Genomic DNA, 23,463 nt, shown 5'->3' with positions numbered 1-23,463 from the left:
AGAACTTGGATAAACTAACAGTAAATACAAAGTGCAAGCACTTCGAAGGGTTTCTATTGGGTCGGGCTGGTGGAGTAACCCAACAGATATTTTAGGCAGCATGCGCAATGAAGGTGTGTTTGTGTTTATCTTTATTGCACATGTGAGAAACATCCACCAAGGATTGTCGGGGCCAAGTGTGTAGCAGATTGCCATTGGATTCCAGGATACATTTGTGATGCTGTCTGTGGGTCAGGGCAGCTACCACATCAGGTGAGCACGTTTCCTGCTGGTAGCGGGCTCACGTGTATGGAGTGTGGTGTTATTTAATAAACAGACATGGGGCTAACCACAGTGGCGGGACCTCTACAATATGTACATGCAGTTTATGCTATGATTGGTTCTCTTTTCTGTTTTGAGACTATACACAGTAGGAGGCAATATTGGAAGAATTCAAGCAGTTTCTGAGAACTGTGCACTAACAGAGGACTTATAGGCAGCATAATGTTTGCATAGCTCCCAACTGTCCCTCCTTCAGAGGGACAGTCCCTCTTTCCTGTGTGTGTATATATGTGTATGTGTATGTGTATGTGTATGTGTATATGTGTGTGTGTGTGTGTGTGTGTGTGTGTGTGTGTGTGTGTGTGTGTGTGTGTGTGTGTGTGTGTGTGTGTGTGTGTGTGTGTGTGTGTGTGTGTGTGTGTGTGTGTGTGTGTGTGTGTGTGTGTGTGTGTGTGTGTGTGTGTGTGTGTGTGTGTGTGTGTGTGTGTGTGTGTGTGTGTGTGTGTGTGTGTGTGTGTGTGTGTGTGTGTGTGTGTGTGTGTGTGTGTGTGTGTGTGTGTATATATATATATATATATATATATATATATATATATATATATATATATACACACACACATATACACACACACACATATTATATATATATATATAGATCTCTCTACTAAAAAAAGTGTTTGACTCTAAACTTTGTTCCCATCCTTTAAAATTGATATATTACTTAATTTTAAAAATGTTAAAATGAAGGAAAATGACCCAAGATAGAAAGGACCAGTGTGGTGTGAATTATAAAACAACATTTTTCTTATGAAATCTTTATCGTATGCGTGACTAGGGGTGTGACGGGGGCGTGATTAGGGGTGTGGCTTAAGTGTCTCTCTTTCTCATCTCAAAAAGTTGGGAGGTATGCTGTTTGCATTAGAAGGCATGGCACTATTAGCAGTTTTTTTTTTTTCTTAATTGTATCTTGAGTTTGGTGTGACACACAGAAGAGTGCAGCAGGCCTTGGCTGCTTTTTTTTTTATGAGGGAAGAGAGATAGATAGATAGGGGAGCGCACCAACTTACTATACAAACAAAACTAAAAGACTGCTTTGTATAAAAAAAACAAAAAACAAAAAAACAAAAACAAAAAAAACACAACTAGTTTAATGTATGCCATGTTTGAGTAGTTAATGCCTAGCATACCGCTTTTCAACATAAATTAGCCATCTGATAATTCTTGCGCATTGAGATTATAAACAAAATCCTCACCTTCTATTGGTACCTTCATCCTCTTTAGTATCCACATCTTTAACTCCGATTCACTGTCCACCTCTGCCTCCTTCTGACTTTTCTCCTCGGTGGAGCAAGGTGAGAGTGAATCTGGAGATTCATCTGAACCTGACCTAGACTGTCTCTTTTCTGTAGTTACATTAGCAGCAGCAGATTCTTCAGTCCTTTCTCCAGTGTTTGCACTCTTGCAAACTGAGGCTGAGGTTTGTGGCACTTTATTAGCAGCTTCACAGATTTCTGGACTGACACACTCAGCCGAAGGAGCCTTTTTCTCTTCAGTAGTGCTAAGACAAAGTTCAACATTTTTGGCCTCCTTAACAGCCTTATGATTTGGATCCTCAATATTTGTTCTGGCTACAGCATCTGGTATTCCATTACTTTGCAAGTCTTCTTGAGTAAGCCTAGATTTTAATCTGGAGTCAACATCTGCTGATATTACTGTTCCCTTTAGTTGATCAATAATCTGATTGTCATTCTGCTGCTCTAAAGATTCTACTAATTCTATAAAGTCATCTTCAATAGGAGACTGGTCAGGTTTTTTGGACTTTGAGCTCTCAATGATTTCATTGGACTTATCAGTTTTTGTATCAACATCAGTTACATGAAGTTGTACAGCGACTTTGTTGTCTGGTTGCTTGGATGCATCTTGCTTTGGTTCAATGACAACTTCTGCTTCCACCATTTTCCGGTTATCATCCGTTCCCTCACCAAGAACACCATTCTGTCGCTTCCCTTTATTCATAGACTTGAACTTGCTGAACGGATTAATGTCCTTTTCTGAGGAGAGGTCCTCCCACTCCCCAGGCCTATAGAGGGGACAAAGATCCTTTGGTCTATCGCTGTTGAGGAGAAATGGTGGATGGGTGTGGAACGTACAAATGAAAAAAAAAAGCCAACAAAAATATGAATTAACACAAAAGAACTTAAACATAAAACTGAAAACAAAATAAAAATGGGATTACAAAATGATAAGATACTGAATACAGGAAGCTGAGAAAAACTCATGGCAGAACTCATGAAGAAACAAAAATAAATGATCTATGAAGGACATAACCGATGATTTAATCAAGTGACAAAATGGTTCAGACAGAATTATGTTAGCCAATAAATCCTGCTCCCTGCCCATGAAAACGTTACCGCAGTGTAGCTGATCAGGCCCAAAGTGTGTTTAAAAATTCTAGTATCCACCCCCCCCTCCCCCTCCCAAGGATTCTACTTCTACTTCCATTTGGTTAGTAAATTCTTAAACCAGGGATACTAGACTGTGTCCATTTACTTCACCCTACAAAGTATGCAACTTCCCATCAACAGCCTCGTACACACCTGGCCAGAAGATATCAAGTGACAGATCTGGGCGTAGCATATCAATCTCCAACTCATTGGGGGCTGCTGTAAACATGCTAGATTCCTGGCAGAGGCAAGATTCTTGGCAGCCCTAACCAGCCACATGGGCTCAACAGTCTAGGGTGTTCAGGACTTAAAGTGTACCTGAGACGGGAGAAAAAAACCCCCAAAAAGTTCCATTTTACTTACCTGGGGCTTCTTCAAACCTTTGTAGCTTTCAAAATTCCCTGGCTTCCTCCCGGTCCGCTCTGTTCTGCCCCTCCAAAAGCTCACTGACTGGACCAGTTGTGGACTAATGCGCATATGCAGCCCCAGTTGTGTACCTCCTTGATCTGGCTCTAGTGGCTGGGAGCACTCTGTACACGCATGCGTGGTAGCCCACAATAGGCAATCTTTTGGAGGGACACAGCGGCACAACAGAGTGAGCCAAGAAAAGATGGAGGGACTTGTAAGGCTATGGGGGCTGGAGGAAGCCCTAAGTAAAGTAAAAGTAGAAATTGACACCCACCCCCCACACAGTTTACTTTACACGTCTGGGAATCTCAACTTCTCATTAGAATTGAAGCTTCACAGTGGGCGTGATAAAGCAGGTGGTTTTGACCAATTGGAGGTGGAATAGTATTTAGCGCAGCCGGGGAGTTTAGCTGCAACAGGGATAGCAGTCATTCGGTGCCCAACTCGCTCGTGGCGTACTAATACGTGCACCGTGATACAGCATCTTCAAAACACCCAGTGTAATATTCTAGTGGCCAGTATGACAGGGTAAGCCAGACATTGGCTTCAATTCACTAAGCTGTTTGATACACTTTATCAAACGTTTGATAATTTACCTCATGGGTAAAATCTAATTTTGAATTCACTAAGGTGTTATAGATTTATCGAATGTTTTATCGATAAAACGTTCAATAAATCTATAACACCTTAGTGAATTCAAAATAAGATTTTACCCATGAGGTAAAATTATCAAATGTTCGGTAAAGTGTTTGATAAAGCTTGGTGAATTGAGGCCAATATTGTCTTTGTATAGTTAGGAGACTCCAGTGGTAAGACCCAACAGTTCCTGTTCCTTACACTTCTCTTGTCATATCCATCTTCATATAAATTAAATTATCCAGCAAGGAAAGAAAAAATAAAAATCTTGTTCTTAAAGTAGGTAGGCAACCTGTAAAACTAAAAAACAAAGCAAACAAAAACACAGGCAGACACTCCAGGTAGTCCAGCTGGCTGCAACAATCTCTAGTCGTCATAACAAAGGTACTGCTCACATACATTGTTATAGCATGGTCTAAGCCATTCGGACACTTACCTGCATTTATTTATTTATTTATATTACCAAGGCAGATTCTGCAATAGGCTGTGGCAGGGCTGGTTTCCATTCTGTAACCTGGCACCACCTACAATTTTATGTTGTGCTTATCTACAATGCATGTCCTGCTATTAAGAACACTAGTGGTACTACCATAGGTAAAACACAGAAGGCTTGTAAGTGCCCACATAGCTTAAAGGGACTCCGAGCAGTGCAGAAACTATGGAAAGATGCATATCATTTTAAAGCTCTCTTTTTCCTCTTTCCAATGATATATAAACTGCCGCCCTACGCCTTTTAGTTTTCGCTATTTTCACGATTGAAATTGCCCTGGCCGCGATTTAAATTGCGAAAATAGAGAAAACTAAAAGGCGTAGGGCCACGATTTAGGTGTCGCCAGAAAGAGGAGAAAGAGAGCTTTAAAATGATATGCATCTTTCCATAGTTACATTGTATTACACAGGGCGACTTTTTCCTAAAGTCAGCAGCTTCATTCTGCTGAATGAAGCTGCTGACACTGGGGAAAGTGTCGCCCTGTGTAATACAATGTAACTATGGAAAGATGGATATCATTTTAAAGCTCTCTTTCTCCTCTTTCTGGCGACACCTAAATCGTCGCCCTACGCCTTTTAGTTTTCTCTATTTTCGTGATTATAATCGCGGCCGCGGCAATTTCAATCGCGAAAATGGCGAAAACTAAAAGGCGTAGGGCGGTGGTTTATATATCATTGGAAAGAGGAGAAAGAGAGCTTTAAAATGATATGCATCTTTCCATAGTTTCTGCACTGCTCGGAGTCCCTTTAAACGTGATAAAGCAATGTTACGAATACCTGTGCTTTTTAATGACAGAGACAGAAAAGAAGTAAGAGAAAGAGTAGGTGCATGTGTTTGGTTGATTTTGGTGCCTTATCTGGATGTGGCCCTCAGGTTGGTTTATAAAGTATGTCCTGGAACTAGGAATGCAAGTGTGTATCCTGGGGTCTGTAAGCAGAGGGCAGCAGGGAAGGGTGGGGCTAGAAACGTTCAAAAGTAGAGCATCTAATCAATATAGGCCAATTACATCAATTTGATTGAATCGGCTTCCCGCAGGTTGAGGACATTTTTTTTTCAGTGGCATGATCAGATATTCAGCATTGTTTAAGGGTGAACAATTAAGGGTGAACAATGAAGATTTGAAAAGGTACCGAAGGAAAAAGGTGGCTGTACATATATTTATACATGCTCCTTATCTTCTGGGAACCCTAAAAAGCCACAACACACTATTCTGCATACATCACCCTCAGCTTAGTCAGAGAAGGCAAAGTTAGAACTGCACCCCCCTCCACCACCATTTTGGCACAGCTGGAACAGCTGTGGTTGTACATGGTTAGTCAATATGCATGACCAAATTTCATCTTTGCTAAAGCTGTACATGTGGCCTATTGTGTCCTCTGCTGGCATTTTACTTGAATCACAGCTCAGAAAGTGGTGGAATAACTGCTTGCCAGTGATTTAGTTGCTAGCGAATTCAATTGCTGAAGATCTATAAAAGGAGCAGTGTATAAAAAAAAAAAATACACAGGTACCATAAAATAAAAAAAAAATGTTGCATTAGAAGAAGTACTTTTCAGACACACAGACACACAGACACACACTAAACCCAGATACAGCAGTAGTTGGCCAACTCCATTTAAGTATCATCTCGAAGGACATGACTATGGGAATCTGCCATTGCAAAATTATGGTGCAACCTATGTTGCTATCATTCTTATCGTTGCTAGCAGCCTAGCAAGTCACGGACCTGGAAGAAGCACAGAAGACAGGAGTTCAGGCTGCATATATATTTTCCAGACTAGAGACTCCCTAGATTCCAGAACTGGCCCAATGTATCTTGGTTTCACAAACAATGAGGACTATGGAGACATCCACGCATTATTTCTTTTCAGAGTGATATAATTGATTAACACAGACTTCACTAATCTAGAACATGCAAACTTCCACTCACCCACGGTGAGAAACTATGCAAGCAGCTGATCAATGAACTGGCAGCTCACTAACCGGCAGCCTATATATAAGAACTCCCTGGATATGAGAAATCGGGGTGGGTATGATGCACTAACTGCTGGTAACACTGCCACGCACAGGCAAAACACAGCAATATTACTATCATTAGCAGTGTACTGTGCACTATGCAATTAGAACCCAGAACCCACAGCTGGCGGTAGAACCAGTAATATTGCCGTGCTCTGCCGGCTCATGGCATTACTACCTGCGGTTAGAGCATCAACCCCTTGGAAACTACAAACACAGGCTTGAAAAACATGTTGCTGCACTATGAGCAAAAGTGACACTACATGTTTTTTGGGTGGAGCTCTTCCTCAGGTGTTATGCTGGGAATACACAATGAGATTTTTCAGCAGATTTACTGTCCGATCATTTTTCAGATCTATTTCCATTCACTTCTTTAAGAAATGGGTCAGAAAAATAATCGAAAAATCAGAGCAGACATTTCAGAAATTATCAAACCTATCTATCTGCCCAAAAAATCTCATGGTGTATTCCCAGCATAGCCCTTGACTACCCAAGATGTTTGTGTGATACATATTATGCCCTTCTAGAACACGGACATCCTCTGCAGCACAAGAGTGCACAGTCACATCACTATCCATCAGGAGGTCACAATATAGTACCATAGACCAAGGCCAATTATTGGGAGAGGGGAATGTTTTTGGAACGCGAGCGGAAAACCGAGACCTAAGGAAAACCCATAGAGACATTAAAAAATAATCTATTTGATAGCATCCCAGCTGAGATTTGATTTTTGGAATCTGCCTCTGTGTAATCTTTAAAGCTGCAACTTATTTCTCATTAACGTCCCATAATCCAAAGTGCTTTAGTTTACCAACATGAAATTTGTAAGCAAGTTGCAGGGGCAGAACTAAGGAGCTTGGTCCCTAGTGCAGGTTTTATATGGGACCCCAAGCTCTCTATTAACAAAGACCCCAAACCTACCAAGGACAGCTGCAGTGTCAGATTATCAGACTAAGGAAACAGTTTGTTACGGCTTACTACTATGCAATGCACATATAGAGGTGCTCATTACCAGCATAGCACCAAAGAAAAGCTAATAAGAGGGATGAGTCCAGGGGCCCCGATGCGGTCGCAACCTCTGCACCCCCTATTGTTACGCTACTGGTAAGATGTAATTTGTCATGTCTCTTCATGCTAGCTAGCCACCACTGAAAGGCAATCTCAGGGAACAATGCCAAGTCGAGCATGCGAGCTCATGGAACAATTTCATGTTTGCAGTGCTGTACTGAAAGCAAAGTACTGTACACACAAAACTCTCCCCATATACACAGCACAATTCAGGACTTGCAGCCAAACATTCATGCAAGAGCCTGATTACATACAGTTTCTATACACAGAATTGGCAAAGGCATATCTCTAGCACTGGCAGTATAGCCAAGAACTCTTGAAACAGCCCAGATTGACTTTAAACACTCACTGACAAAGCTTTATAGTGACCACCAGTGGATGAGCCTTTCTCCACTCTTTGCTGAAGTGTAATAAAATTACTTACGATGGCAGTGCATCTTTTATCTTCATGTGTGAAATATCACTATAAAGTGCAATAGAAACAACTTCTTCCATGGGGCAGATGAGACCATACTCCTCACATCCGTTCTCAATGACCAGGGGATCCGATTTATGGGGGTCAAACATCACATTGTTTGGCGTGACAATCATAACTCCACCCACAACACCCTGGAGGGAAAAATAAATTGAAGTAAAAAAATTTTTTAAGTGGGTGCATTAGAGATATCTACCATTCTAGCTTGGTTTGTTCTAGTAACTGGGCTTGCATTCTGTCAGTTACGGTTGGTTTAACCATAGAAATCTGAACACAAACAGGAAAAGTATCTTGAATTAGATTTAGGACACCATATAAACAAAACAAAAACAATCTTCCTCCTTGAGTGAGCATCAGTTCTTAAAAGTGGCAAATAAAGCTCCCACATCAAAAAAGGAAGCATATACGTTTACCTGTGCTGATGCCTACCGCTCCCTCCGTTCTCCTCTTAGCCCCCTGGGAGCTTCTTCTGGTCAGCTGGGTCGCTCTTCACTGTGCAGGCTGGACTGTGCGCGTCCTACAGCGCCCTGCGCATGATGTCACTACGCATAACATACGCATGCGATGTAGGACGCGCGCAGCCCAGCCAGCGGCTGCACAGTGAAGATTGACCCGGCCGACCAGAGGATGATCCCGGGGACCTTTTAGGTGTTACGGGGGACAGAGGGAAAAAATTTCCTTAGGGACAAATTATCCATTAATTCTGCAAACATCACCCCTTTTTTTTTTTCTTTTTTTTTTAAATGCTATATGTTAGGGCACACATTACCACAAGTACTAACAGCCATTTCTTTCCTCACAAAGTTCTGTCTTTGTGCTGTACAATCCAAATACGGCTCTGCAGGACTGGACCATGTTCCTGCAAAGGGGGGTTGCCGTCAACTCAATGTATAATCTAGTAATCACCTAGCTGAAAATATTTTTCAGGTGATGGTAAGGGGGTCAAGTTTCCAGCAATGTGTGTCTATCGTCTTTCACTTATCTGACTGGGAAAAAAACAAAAAAAAAAACAAACAAAAAAAAACACGACAATGACAATGGGCTCTATTCACAAAACCATGTGCGGTAACCTTTTTAGGTGAAAAATTACCTCCAGTGATAATTACCGATTTTTTTGAGTGTGATAAAAGGTTTGATAAAAGTGCGGTAAAAAAGGTGATAAAACAGGTGATAATACAGGTGATAATATGTACGGAAAAAAAAAAAAAAAAAAAAAAAGGTTTTTTTTGACCACTGTAGGGCAGCCCATATGCTTGCCCCCCATTACACAGAGACGACCCAGGAAAGCTTGTCACATTTAAAGTGGGACCTCAACTTTTGGCGAGGACAGAATGAAAACATATATAAATGCACCCTGTATGTATATACTTTAGCCTGTCTAATTCCCCCTCATCTGTGAATAATCACAACTGTAATTTGAGCTCTCAGCTGTGCCAGCTGGCTGCCTCAGCAGAGCAGCTAATGTGTAAACACAGGATGTTAACCCTATGTCTGCTTCCATGAAAGCAGGAAGTACACACGCTAGAGATTTTTTGTTAGATTTGTATCAGCTGTAACAAAAATGTTTTTCTTTAAATGTTATTATGCTGTTGCTTATCTTTTAGACCAGGGATTAATTTCATACTCGGCATCTACAAAACCATCTAAAAGACTGTACAAGGTCTGAAAGTGCGCCTTGAGATTAGACACTTGTCTGCTCTGCCTTCTATGTAAAATTGACAAACTCGAGCAAAGAAAGCTCAAAAGGCTCCATCCTGAAGGCCAAAAGCAGAGAAGTGAAAATCATCACCTACTATTTGTAGGTGATAAACAAATCCTTAACACCAACTTTTCAATTGAGAATCTCAAACTGGAGATACAATTTTGAGGTAATTACCACATGTGGTAATTTAGGGAGAAAAAATAAATTGTGAATTTCAAAATGGAGATATTTTGGTCATTATTTATCAGTACCTAATTTAACTCATGCGGTAACTCATTGTGAATAGAGCCTATTGCCTTTTTGAACAAGGTTTCCCTCCCAGCATGGACAGCACACAGCAGGGAGTGCTTTGAAAGATTTGTGCTGCAGAGCAAGAAGTGTAATGCTGGGAATATACCATGAGATTTTTTTGGGCAGATAAATGGTTCGATAGACAATTTCCGACAGGTCCGATCTATTTGATAATTTTTCTGATCGATTTCTCATAGAAGTGAATGGAAATCCATCAGAAAAACAATCACAAAATCGATCGGACAGTAAGGGCTGGAACCCACAGGAGCGCTTTTGGCAGCGTTTTGGCAGAGCTGCGATACGCTAGCACTTTGCCAAAACGCTGGGCTAATGTTAATGGATGGGTCAACTTCCACAGGAGGGTTTGCGTTTCCCAGAAACGCAAACGCAGGACCTGCAGCATTTTGGGAGCGTTAGCGCTTCAATGTAAAGTATTGAAACGTTAGCGGAAACGCTCAGCAAAACCTAAACTGAACGGTTTTGCTAGCGTTTTGCGGTTCAGCACACTGTAACAAAATGAAAAATAATTCACAGGACCAATCAGGATAAAAACGCAAAACCCTACGCAACCGCTGAGCAAAAAAATACAATGTTGCAAAACGCGACCGAAAACGCGCATTAATCCGCTTGCAAACCGCTCAGAAAAACCGCTAGCGGTAGCGTTTCGCGTTTGCTGATTTCAGTGGGTTCCAGGCCTAAAACTGTTGAAAAATCTCATTGTGTATTACCAGCAGAACACACAAGCAGCCAGTCAGGAGTGGTGCATACACTACCTGACTGCTAGTTATATTACAGCACACCTAGCTACCTGTTACCTCCTCAGATCAACTTGTTTCCCTCAGACTCTCCTGTATGCTGTGAAGGGAACACAGTGAAGTATATTTGTGAGCTATCAGAGGAGTGAGGCCTCGTTCACATTGCGTTCCACTTGCACTCTTGCCCGCGCTGGGCAATTTTCTTCTTTTTTCAAATCGCTCTGCATGTTATAAGCGCTTTAGCAGAGCAAAGTATTTTAATCGCCTCCTGACATCAGTCAGGAAGTGATTACTTTGCCCCCGGGAATGAATAAATACAATGCATTCATTAAAGCCCTGGGGGAAAAAAAAAAAAAAAAAAAAGCTATACAAAGCGCTTTCTGATTTCCCTATACCTTCCATTCCGGGCAAATCACCCTGAAAATGGTACATGCAGCGCTTTTGTCAGCGACAAGCAAACTGAGAGCCCCAATTAGAACCCTCTAATTGGAAAGCATAGCGAAAGCGCTTTTAGGGCGATTCGTACAAATCGCCTGCGCTTAAAAAAATAAATCCAAAAAACACCTAGTGTGAATGAGCCCTACAGGATTATTTGAAAGCAGATAGAGAGAGAGAATTTTGGGAGTAAATAAAGTGCCCCTAGCACTAGTGGTAATGTGAACCATAATACAGAGTAATAAAACTGTTTGCCAATCGTTGTCCTTTAAAATGTAAAACATTTAAAGGGATACTTAAGTGAAGAAGGAAAAATGAGTTTTAACTCACCTGGGGCTTTCCTCAGCCCCCTGCAGCCGATTGGTGCCCTCGCAGCCCCGCTCTGATGCTCCTGGCCGCAATAGCAGCATAGGGGGCGATATTATGGCTGGGAACGCAGAGAATCACTCGCGTTCCCATGCCTGTCGGCCGGTGACGGCAAAACCGGAAGTCGCCGCCGGTGGGTCCAGGAGCATCAGAGCGGGGCTGCGAGGGCACCGATCGGCTGCAGGGGGCTGAGGAAAGCCCCAGGTGAGTTAAACTCATTTTTCCTCCTTCACTTAAGTATCCCTTTATATCAACGCCAACCAATTAGTGATGTTAACTTACTCCTGCTTACACAGGATGTGGAATAGGGTTGTCTGCTGGGTGAGACATCTTTACCTAGTCCCTTTAGCACACTGCTTGATTCCAGAGTGCCTTGGGACTTGCTTTATCACTGCACTTCCTCTATGTTAAAAGATACGCAACAGCATAACCTTTAAAACAACAACAACATTTGTTAGGGCCAGTGCACACCAAAAACCTTTATCAGATCTGCAAAACGCTAGAGGTTTTTGAAGCAGATTTTCAGAGCGATTCTAGGCATGTTTAGAGATTTTCTAAACATGCCTAGCGTTTTCTGGCTCATTTGTGTGTAGCAGATTTCATATATTGTTACAGTAAAGCTGTTACTAAACAGCTACTGTAAAAAACGCCTGGAAAAACCACACTGATCTAGTGTTTTTCAGGGAGGTTTGAGCTTTTCCTATACTTTGAGGCAGAAACGCATCTGCAAACCGCAAAAATGCTGCAGGAGCTACATTTGCGGTTTGCTAAAAACCTCAAACCACTGGTGTGCACCATCCTATTGAGATACATTAGCCAAGCGTTTTCACAGGTGGCAGCGGTTTTGAAAACGCTACCAAAAAACGCTTGGTGGGCACCAGCCCAAAGGCCCAGTGCATACCAAAACCGCTAGCAGATCGTCAAAACGCTAGCGGTTTTGGGAGCAGAGAGCCAAATTTACCGGGTGCACACCGAGCAGCTTTTGTATGTGATCCGCCGGCCGCATCCACATCCGTGTGGCTAATGTATCTCTATGGGCTGGTGCACACTGGCGGTTTGAGGTTTTAAGCAAACCGCAAACGTGCAGCAAGAGGCACGTTTGCGGTTTGCTAAAAACCTCAAACCGCCGGTGTGCACCAGCCCATAGAGATACATTAGCCACGCGGATTTTCAAGCGGATGCGGCCGGCGGATTTGCCCAGTGTGCACTGGGCCTTACAGCGGATACAAATCCTAAAATAAATCCGCAGTGTTTCTACTCCCTGCTTTCATGGAAGCAGATATATTGCTAACGGCATCAGCTTTGAAACTAGCCTCTCTGCCATGGCAGTCAGCTGAAACAGGTGAGGCATCACATTACAACTTGTGCTTAGTCACAGATGAGGGGGAAATTAGACAGGCTAGAATCTCTAAATAGATACAGGGTGTATTTCTCTGTGTTTTTCTTCTGTCCTGTGCAAGAGTTCAGGTCTACTTTTATCAAATTCTCCTCAAGGCATTTCAAAACCAATCTGACAGCAGCTAATCAAAAGCTTAAAGGGAGCCTAAACTGAAAAGGATATGGATTTTTACTTTCAAAATAATACCAGTTGCCTGACTCTCCTGCTGATCCTGAGTCTCTAATACTTTTAGGCTGCTTCCACACAGGGACGTTACAGGCGCACGTTAGTGCAGCCTGTAACGCTCCCCCAATGCACAGCAATGTAACACAAGTGGGCTGTTCACACTGCCCACGTTGCGTTACATGTAACGCTGCACGTTGTAGTGAAAGTGCAGCATGCTGTGCGTTCTAGCGGCTTTAGCCGCGTTAGACTGTTTGCACATGCTCAGTGGGGGGCGGAGAGGAGGCGGGGAGATGCCGCTACAGTAGCCGTGCACATGGCTACTTAATATGCACTGCACTGGCGGCCGCTGACTGGCCGACGGGACCACGTGATGCGGAGTGTCTCGCTCCACATCACGTGGTCCCGCCGGCCAATCAGCGCCACCCTGGGAGACCTTATGCGGATAGAGCCGCCTAACGCGGCTCACTCTAGCGTCCTCTCCCGCACCACCATACGTTGCGTTAGGTGCACGTTATGCAACCTTAACGTAGTACCTAACGCAACGTCAGTGTGTAAGTAGCCGTAAGGTGCATACACACATCAGACTATAGTCTTTGGAAAATGAAAGATCACAGACCAATCTTACCCCCTTCCATGTAGTATGAGAGCCATACCTTCACAGTCTATTCTATGGAGCTGAACTCCCCATCAGACAGAAATCTTTGCAAGATGCTGCACACACAGATGCTGTACAGACACAAAAAAAAAAAAAAAAAAAAAAAAAAAAAAAAAAATCAGTATCTGCAAAAGATCTGTTCCTGCCAAAAATCCATTCCTGCAAATTGCAATGATATTCTATGAGATCTGCAGATCATTATACACACATGATTTAACTGACATTCATCTGTAGATCAAGCAATCATCTGCAGATCTGAAAATCCATCCTGGTGGATCTGATCTGCAGATGAATGTCAGTTAAATCATGTGTGTATGATGATCTGCAGATATCATAGACTATCACTGCAATTTGCAAGAATGGATTTTTGGCAGGAACAGAGCTTTTGCAGCTACTGATCTTTTGAGTGTGTGCAGCAGGTTTGTGTGCAGCATCTTGCAAAGATTTCTGTCTGATGGGGAGTTCAGCTCCATAGAATAGACTGTGTAGAGCAGCCTTTCTCAACCTTTCTACCCTGGAGGAACCCTGCAAATAACTTTTTGATCTCAAGGAACCCCTGCAAACAATTTTTTGATCTCAAGGAACCCCTGTAATTATTTTGGAGGAAGCATGGTCTTTAAAAGTATGTGTGGCTGTTTATTTCACTACCCCCTATTACACTGCCACTCGTTATACTGTCTCCTGACCTCCCAATTTAGTGGTTCCTGTTACAGTATCACCTATTATAGTGTGCTCTATATACTTCCCCCACGATGGGGGAAAATGCCAAGGAACCCCTGCAGAGTACTCAAGGAACCCTGGGGTTCCAGGGAACCCTGGTTGAGAAAGCCTGGTGTAGAGTATGGCTCTCATACTACATGGAAGGTGGTAAGATTGGTCTGTGATCTTGCCTTTTCCAAAGACTATAGTCTGATGTGTGTATGCACCTTTAGACACAGCCGCTCAACAAGCATGCAGATCAGGTGCACTGACTGAAGTCAGAGACTGGATTAGCTGCATGCTCGTTTCAGGTGTGAGATCCAGATACTACTGCAGCAAATAGATCAGCAGGACTGCCAGGCAACTGGTGGTGTTTAAAAGGAAACATCCATATCCCTCTCAGTTTAGGTTCCATTTAAAACGTTCAAAATAAGCTGTGGCAGCAAACCTACACAGGACCAGAAAAAAACATTGTTGCTTGATGTGAACACAAGCTTCAATACAGGGTAGTGCTATGAGGTGTGCAAGGTACTTCCGGAATGACTCAACCTTACTGCAGCTCGGGCCTCCTGTGTAGGTTTCAGGCTGCTAATGTACTTTTTTTTTCCATTTCAATTGATATACGTTAATATAGGTCAGCAGAACAAGGTCAACAAGTGAAATAAAGGTCACCAGAGGTGGGAAGGGTTTCAAAGTCTACAAAGCCTAAATTGTACACAGAGCTGGCCAAAGATCAAGTCACTTCCCTGGCTTTATGGAAATGCAGAGGAGGTTGTGCCACTTAGGGTGGGAGAGAAGAGAGAGGCACCAGCTTTTGAAAGTTACAGTCTACTCAGAGGCTGGGCTCCCCCTATAGTAGGCTGCTACCACATCTGTACATATTGGAGGTATGTGATGTACTGCTGTAAGGATCTATTGTGTTTGTATCAAACAAATGCCAACACAATTCTCTGTCCAGAAAAATGTGTGTGGTCAGATTTTTTCCCACAGCAAACATCAATGGATGAAAGCAGAACAGAGAAATCATAACTGGCCCATAGGAAAGCAGTGTAGTCTCATTCCATCAGTTTTCACTTCACTGCCCTGTCCAACACCATGAGAGACAAAAGACAAAGACTGTGCGCTCAGTGACCTACGTACCTTCCCATCCGTGATGTATCTACAGTTCATTTTCAGGAATTTCACAACTATGGGTTCCTCTTCTTCTGAGGTGGAGGACAATACCCTTTCTATTGGTTTCTCAGCTTTCCTTGCCAAGTCTGCATCCTGAAATTGTAAATTACACATTCTGCTAAATAACCTTAAACTTTGTAACAATGGTACTGCTGCACCTCAGTCATGTTTTACACAGTGAGTAGAATTCAAAATTGCCAAGATTTCATTTAAAGGTTAATTCCACTTTCAAACAAAAATTAAATACAAAACAGAAACTATGTGTATTGAAACACCCTTTCCATGTCTATTTTGTATCCATTAACTTGTCTACCTGCAGTCAGCTAATATTTTTCAAAACTAGTAGTAAGCACAATTGGCTCTTCATGGCAACTTAAAGAGGAACCATAACCAATTATTGAACTTCATCCCAATCAGTAGCCCTTTTCCTATGAGAAATCTTTTCCATTTCTCAAACAGATCATCAGGGGGCTCTGTGTGGCTGATATTGTGGTGAAACCCCTCCCACTGTGTGATATCAGGACTAGAATGCTGACATCACACTGTGGGAGCCTTGTTGCATTATGGGAAATAACAGCCGTTTCCAACTGTCTATTTTTACATCATCTCTTTCTACAGACATAACCTGCCAGCAGTAAAGATGTCACCATGTGATAAATGTCAGAATGCAAATCAGGAAGAGGAAAGATTTTACAATGGGCAATCACTGACTAAATCATTTATAAATACTGTAATTATTGTAAAAATAAAGCACTTTTTTATTATGTTATTTTGACTGCAGTAAACTAGAGATCTAAAAATAGCAAGAATTGATACTTACCCGGGGCTTGCTCCAGCCCCATAAACATGTCTGAGTTCCTTGGCATCCTCCGTCTGCCATTCAGCCGCGATCAGCCCAGGTAACTGGCTCAGTCACATACGTCCGGATCTACTGCACATGCATGGGAGGTCTGCGCATGCGCAGAAGACCCAGACTGGACCCTACTGAGCCAGTTACAAGGGCTGATCGCGGCTGAACAGCAGACCGCGGGAGGACGACAAAGAACTCAGACATGTTTATGGGGCTGGAGGAAGCCCCGGGTAAGTATAGATTCTTGCTATTTTTAAATCTCTGGTACACTTTAAGCTTTGTACATTTTTAGTACAGTTGCTATGAGACCGGCCACACCTTTCTGCAGGTGTCATATTATTATTATGTATTTATATAGCGCCGACATCTTCCACAGCGCTGTACAGACTATTTTGTACTGTCACTTAACTGTCCCTCTGAGGGGCTCACAATCTAATCCCTACCATAGTCCTTGGTCTGTGTATGTATTGTGTAGTGTATGTATCGTAGTCTAGGGCCAATTTAGGGGGAAGCCAATGAACTTATCTGTATGTTTTTGGGATGTGGGAGGAAACCCGAGTACCCGGAGGAAACCCATGCAGACACGGGGAGAACATAGGAACTCCTTGCAGATGTTGACCTGGCTGGGATTCGAACCAGGGACCCAGCGTTGCAAGGCGAGAGCGCTAACCACTATACCACCATGCTGCCGATCCACTGCCAGGCAACAAATTGATAGTCCCGATCTCCCAGTTTCTGTTGAAAGCCATGTGGAATGCTAATGTTTTATATGAACCTTAAAAGTAATAAAGGTTTTCATTACTCCTTGCAGTATTTACCAAATTATAAGTACAGAGCTAGCAGCTTGCCTAAGTTGGAGCTCCTAAAAGCAAGCCAGTGGTCGTACAGCATATCCATGGTCCTGGGACATGGAGCTAGCTGACTAACTTTTGAACTTCTACGGCAAATCAGAAAGTTCTCAAATGCATTATTTGAATACTTTTAGGGCTCGTCTCCACTATAGCGAATCTGCATGCGGACACCGCATGCGGATTCGCATAGGCAATACAAGTGGATGGGATTGTTTCCACTTGTGCGGGTGCGTTTTGGTGTGCGGGGGAAATTTGCACGGCAGAGCCGTCAGATTTCGCGTGCGGCTGGAATGTGGGCGAATCGCCCGCAATGCTTTTAATAGGGAAATCGCATGCGGCTTTGTCATGCGGTTTTCCCCGCGATTTCACATGCAATTTCGCATGTAATGTTATTGAGATTTACACAGGCAGTGACATGGTTAATTTCGCCTGCTTCTTAGCCATGCGAAATCGCGGGGACAACAGCATGCAGAAACGCATCCGCATGCGATTTCGTCCGCGGTGGAATCCAGGCGATTCCGCACCGCAACAGTGGAAACGAGCCCTCACTTATAAATAATCACAAATTACATATTAGGCTCCCTGCACACTGCAAATCCGTTTAGAGATTCCGTTTCCAAATTTTCAATTCCGATTTTCCCTGAATATAATCAAGGAGAAAAAAAAAAAAAAAAAAAAAAAAAAGAGCATGCAGTAACTATTAAAAATCGGATGTAAAAACGGAATCGGAATCGCATGCAGTGTGCTGGGAGCCTAACAGCCATTGAATTCTCATTTCAATGATTTGTGTTAACGAGATAAGAATTGTAACTATATTTTCATATGCCCAATACCTTTATGGAAATAAGCCCATCCAGTATATTCACTTATATAGAGTGCGTCTCCAGGAACACAAGTACAGTATGCTGGCGTATACCCAGCTGGGCTGTGGCTGTTTGCAGTGACTTGGACAATGGCTGCCATAGGTTTATGATATAACGAGTTGCCTTTGTATCCATTTAAGCATCTGCACTTATATAAAGCATTCAGTCACAATCCTGACATGATTTTTGTGGAAAACTTCAGTTAGAAACATACCCTCAATGGGGTTTCCAAGACATTAGGTGCGTACACACGCACTGCTAAAGAGAACGACGGGTCCGTCAGACCCTCCCGCTGGGCAGTCGTTCTCTCGACAGTAGTGCATGTGTACAGTCTGTCTGCAGACTGATGATCGTACAGAAACGGCCTTATCAGTCTGCAGACAGATTGTACACATGCACTGTCGGGAGAACGAACGCCCCGTCGTTCTCTTTAGTAGTGCGTGTGTACGCACCTAATGTCCTAAAAAAAAAAAAGTTTCAGACATCCATTTCCTGAACAAAAACACTGCTGTTGCCATATCACAGAGAATGTGCATTGTATGCGAAGAAGCATGACTTGCTGCATGGTCTGCAGAACTTAACACTACCCCATGCAAAGAGTCACACTGCAACAGGTTTACTGTAATACCAACAGATGCTATACTCACTGGAAGTTTATCATATTCAGCATCTGACGACATAGGAGATGCAAGGACTCCAGAATTTGAATCTTTTACACTGGCATGCGGTTCACATACTGGGACATACAGAACCTGAAAACGGGAGGGGGAAAAAAAAGGTTTTTAGTTTTTCTATGTAACTAGCAGCCTTTTCTACGTGCTAGTGATTTGAAAAGCTCGTGCTAATGCAATGCCAAGGGTGATTTTTATAAAATCACATTGCTCAAGTGGGATCACACCCATAGCATTACACCCAAAAGCTTTCCAAATCACAAGCGCTTACAAAAATGGCTTAGTAATGTACTGCTAGTGAGTTCCAGGCCTAAGGCTGTAGACACACAATGCTTTCCGTGAGCTTTTCTGACCCTAAGCGTTTTGAGTGTTTTTTTTTTTTTTAAAACACGCTCCCATTGACTTGCATTAAAAAAATGTGGAAAAATTGTTGCAATCTTTTGAAAAATCACAATCGCTGCAATTTTAATGCAAGTCAAAGGGAGCATTTTTTAAAAAAAAACACTCAAAATGCTGGGGTCAGAAAAGCTCTCAACAAGCGCTCATAGTGTCTACAGCCTAATGCTGGGAATAGACGATACGTTTTCGCGGCTCGATTCTGCCGCCTGATGGATTCCCCACTCGATTCCGCAGGCGATACTCTTTTCTGCTCGTTTTCCTTATCTTTTTCCATTGTCTCCCATGCGAGGGCGAACGCGGAATTGATCGGGCATGTCGGAAATTATCAATCAAGCCATCTAAAAGGCTCAAACGAGCGGTGAAAACGTACCGTCTATTCCCAGCATTAGGCAGATGAAGGCATTACTTCTGACTCCAATTGAAGCCATGTTAGCAATTCACCTTCGAGTTTGCAAACAAGCTTTGCCAACTGCCATAACAATAAGATTGGTATTGGGAATGCAGATCTGGTACATTTGCTTACAAACGGTAGATGGCACACACTGCAGATGGGGGTGGTTGAGGAGATTCAGCATGTCTATTTCCCTTCATTATGCAAGTGGTCACTATTGCCTCATCTATTCTCCCTTTCTGCCTTCAGTGTCTCCTCTGCACTCCTTCAGTGCCTCCCGTGTGGCCGCTTCAATGTAACTTATGTTCCTCTTTCAGCACTTCCTCTGCATCACTCTAAAGTGGCTCCTATGTCTCCGCCTTTAACAATCTCCTCCTTATGTCCGTCTCACCCCCATCCTGATTAAAGTGCTTCCTACGGTCCCCATTGTGCCTGCCTCTGGCCTAAACACCCCACCCCCGTCTCCCATTTTAATTAAGTCTGTCTCCTCTCTGTATTCTCCTTTAAGTGCCTTCTCTGAACCTGCTCCTGAAGAGTCACCCCTGGAACCCCCTGTGCAACCTCTGCCCACTACAGGTCCCTGGATAAAGCAAGGAGATGGGCAGGGTTAGGATTACAAGGTTGGCGGGGTGATGAAAGACTAGCCAGTGTCTTCATCATTTGTCGCCCCGCCCCTCCCCCATTATTACATTATGTGGGCAAGGACTGGATGAAGGGAGGAGTTTGGACAGAACAGACCACTGTGCAGACAAGCAGTCAGGTAATAAAATACACACAAAAAAAGGGGTATTGAATACAAAAATAAGATGTGTGAATTGCAAATTCTGGATTTATTCCACACAATGTGAAAACAAAAATCACATACAAACACCTGGAGCCAGAACTAGGGATTAAAACTGCCCACAAAGTACTGATAAAAAGGATTAAAGTAATTGAAAATATGATTTTGAAATGAAATGCATTTCAGTTTATCATTTGCTTCCAAAAGGTATAAACTATAAAAGCAAGCATATTCCAATACTGACCCATTCCAAGTCATTTTCAAGAAGAGTCATAACACCACTAAAGTGGACCCAAATTAAAAATACAAGATTTCATAAATAAAATCTATTTTCTAAATTATAGTAATAAATAGCAGCCTTTTTTTCAGCTGCATGATGACAAATATAAAATATATTACATTTATAGGAGGAATCCCTCCCTTCCTTTCATATTGCTGGGACAGAATCCGGCAGACTGGTGGAGTAGGGGGTATCCAGCAAAGGAGGAATTGCTAATGGCTGCCACCTGTATAACCCTGGTTATGAAAAGAGAAGGGTGAAAAGCATGCACTGAAATGCTCATAGGCTTGAAAGAGTGTTTTATCTTTGTAGGTGTCAGAGTGGTGCAAATAAAGATTTTGAATTATAAAAAAAAAAAAAAAAAAAAAAAAAAAAAGGTGTGTGTGTGTGTGTGTGTGTGTGTGTGTGTGTGTGTGTGTGTGTGTGTGTGTGTGTGTGTGTGTGTGTGTGTGTGTGTGTGTGTGTGTGTGTGTGTGTGTGTGTGTGTGTGTGTGTGTGTGTGTGTGTGTGTGTGTGTGTGTGTGTGTGTGTGTGTGTGTGTGTGTGTGTGTGTGTGTGTGTGTGTGTGTGTGTGTGTGTGTGTGTGTGTGTGTGTGTGTGTGTGTGTATGAGTTGAAGTTTCCTGGGGCTTCTAATGGTCCCCCGCAGGCATCCTGTGCCCACACAGCCGCTCACCGATGCTCCGGCCCCGCCTCCGGTTCACTTCTGGAATTTCTGACTTTAAAGTCTGAAAACCACTGCGCCTGCGTTGCTGTGTCCTCACTCTCCCTGACAGCAGAGGGAGTGAGGACACGGCAACGCAGGCACAGTAACTTCAACTTATTTTCCCCCAACCCCCCTACAGTTAAGTGATCATAATATGGAGCAGCAAACATTACCTGTCCTGGTACGATGGTGTGAGTGAAGAGTCTGTTCAGTTCTACCAGCTTATTGGGAGTGATGTTGAATTTTAGGGCAATGCTGTTTAAAGTGTCTGTGCTAGTAGCCTAGGAATAAAGAAAATAAATATTAATACTTTAAACTTGTTCTGGCACAGTTTGAGCATCTTATGTATCTTTGCACAAACGGCACGATTTACTGGTTGGTTACTTACCTACCTTTACATTCAGTTATACTGGAGCAAACTATTTAGGGGCCCTTTTTATAAAAAAAATAAAAAAAAATTGATAGGTCACAGCCTTCCGCCTGGCCACACATTAGAGCAGACCACAAGAAGAAGCAATGGCCCATTTCTGATGGGCTGGTGCGTGTATTTGTGAAACGATGTTCTTGTACCAGCTGCTGCATCCCCTGTGGCTGCCGGTACTGGTCACCTGGAGGATCATGGGATCCTCCAGGTGACCAGAGCACGCTCTCTCTGAAAAATTAAGGGCCCTTTTTCACTGGCTGCAATTTGATCTGAAAATCAGATTAACATGATTTGTTAGATCGCAGGGCATTAACTGGGGCAGACGACTGCAAGAGAACAAAGGGGACCGGACACCAAGGAGCTGACGTACTACAAAGAACTGAAAGGAAGCCTCAGGCAAGTATAAACCTTTGTCATAGGTCTTATTTCGATATAACTTTTCCACCTACTTGTTGGTAGTTTTAAGTTGCAGAGTGCTGACCAGTTATTTTAAATAGAAGACAAAAAAATATCTCCTAGTAGAAAAAGGGAAATTACATCTAGTAAGGCTTCCCCTTTTCTCCACAGAAACACAACATGCACATACTTTGCAGATAACTAAAACAATCACATCTGACCCAATAAAGTGAGAAAGTGGAGTCCTTTTCCTATGAAATAAACTCCAACAGCTCTGGTGTTACAGTAGCACATTCTTTAACCACTTGCCGACCGCGCACTCATACCGCGCGTCGGCAAAGTGGCAGCTGCAGGACCAGCGACGCAGTTCTGCGTCGCCTGCTGCAGGCTACTTAATCAGGAAGCAGCCGCTCGCGCGAGCGGCTGCTTCCTGTCAATTCACGGCAGGTGGCTCCGTGAATAGCCTGCGGGCCGCCGATCGCGGCTCGCAGGCTAAATGTAAACACAAGCGGAAATAATCCGCTTTGTTTACATTGTACGGCGCTGCTGCGCAGCAGCGCCATAAGGCAGATCAGCGATCCCCGGCCAATCAGCGGCCGGGGATCGCCGCCATGTGACAGGGGACAGCCTGTCACTGGCTGCACAGGACGGATAGCGTCCTGTGCAGCGCGGATCACCAGGGGGGGGGGGGGGGGGGGGGGGAACAGGTAGGAGAGGGAGGGGAGGAATTCCGCAGCAGAGGGGGGCTTTAAGGTGCCCCCCCCCCGCAACACCCATCAGGCAGGAGCAATCAGACCCCCCCAGCACATCATCCCCCTAGTGGAGAAAAAAGGGGGGCAATCTGGTCGTTCTGCGTGCCAGCTGATCTGTGCTGGGGGCTGCAGAGCCCACCCAGCACAGATCAGCTAAAACAGCGCTGGTCCTTAAGGGGGGGTAAAGGGTGGGTCCTCAAGTGGTTAATAAAGAGCTTACACTGAAGTAGCACAAAGATTACATTAAGCCCCAAGGATTGCATAGTTACCAGCAGGGCCGTGCCGACACAGAGGCCGACGAGGCTGGAGCCTCGGGGCGGAAGTCATTGACAGTCTGTGCAGGCGCAAGGAGCAGCAGGACTGTTTTGCCTGGCTGCCCGCCTTTCCGCCCGTGGTCACGCTGCCTGCGCCCCGCCTCAGTTCACACAGTGCTCGCTGACCAGGCTGGCTGCAGTGCCGGGGAAGACAGAGCGGGAGCAGAGTCAGTGGATACATTTAACTCCGCTCTGTGCCTGTTGCCATGGTCACCGATGCCGCCCGCCGCCAGCCCCTCTCATAGAGAAAGCCAGCGTGCATCTCTCTGGCACAGGAGTGACATTAGCAGCCTGTGAGTTCCGCCCCCTTGAAGCTGGCTGAATGTGCCTCAGCGTCTCCTGTCCTGT

The 23,463-nt window shown here is 43.7% G+C and overlaps 1 protein-coding gene across 4 annotated transcripts in view; it reads right to left on the bottom strand.

Moving 5' to 3' along the window:
- NCOA7 (nuclear receptor coactivator 7) overlaps nt 1-23,463 on the bottom strand; it is a 218,999-nt gene that overhangs the window by 41,702 nt on the left and 153,834 nt on the right. For 2 of the 4 annotated variants that reach the window (XM_068231466.1, XM_068231467.1), the window contains exons 5-9: nt 21,403-21,510; nt 18,650-18,754; nt 15,406-15,531; nt 7,748-7,932; nt 1,515-2,374 (exon numbers count right to left, since the gene is read on the bottom strand). In XM_068231466.1, the coding sequence (XP_068087567.1) occupies nt 1,515-2,374; nt 7,748-7,932; nt 15,406-15,531; nt 18,650-18,754; nt 21,403-21,510 (1,384 nt within the window). Of the gene's footprint in view, nt 1-1,514; nt 2,375-7,747; nt 7,933-15,405; nt 15,532-18,649; nt 18,755-21,402; nt 21,511-23,070; nt 23,328-23,463 lie in introns of those variants that run through there. The other 2 variants (XM_068231470.1, XM_068231468.1) reach the window with 2 other exon arrangements.

The sequence above is a fragment of the Hyperolius riggenbachi genome, chromosome 4, assembly GCF_040937935.1.
Source record: "Hyperolius riggenbachi isolate aHypRig1 chromosome 4, aHypRig1.pri, whole genome shotgun sequence".
NCBI classification, from domain to species: Eukaryota; Metazoa; Chordata; class Amphibia; order Anura; family Hyperoliidae; genus Hyperolius; species Hyperolius riggenbachi.
The sequence above is the reverse complement of the archived record's forward strand: the minus strand, read 5'-3'. Positions and strand labels throughout refer to the sequence as shown.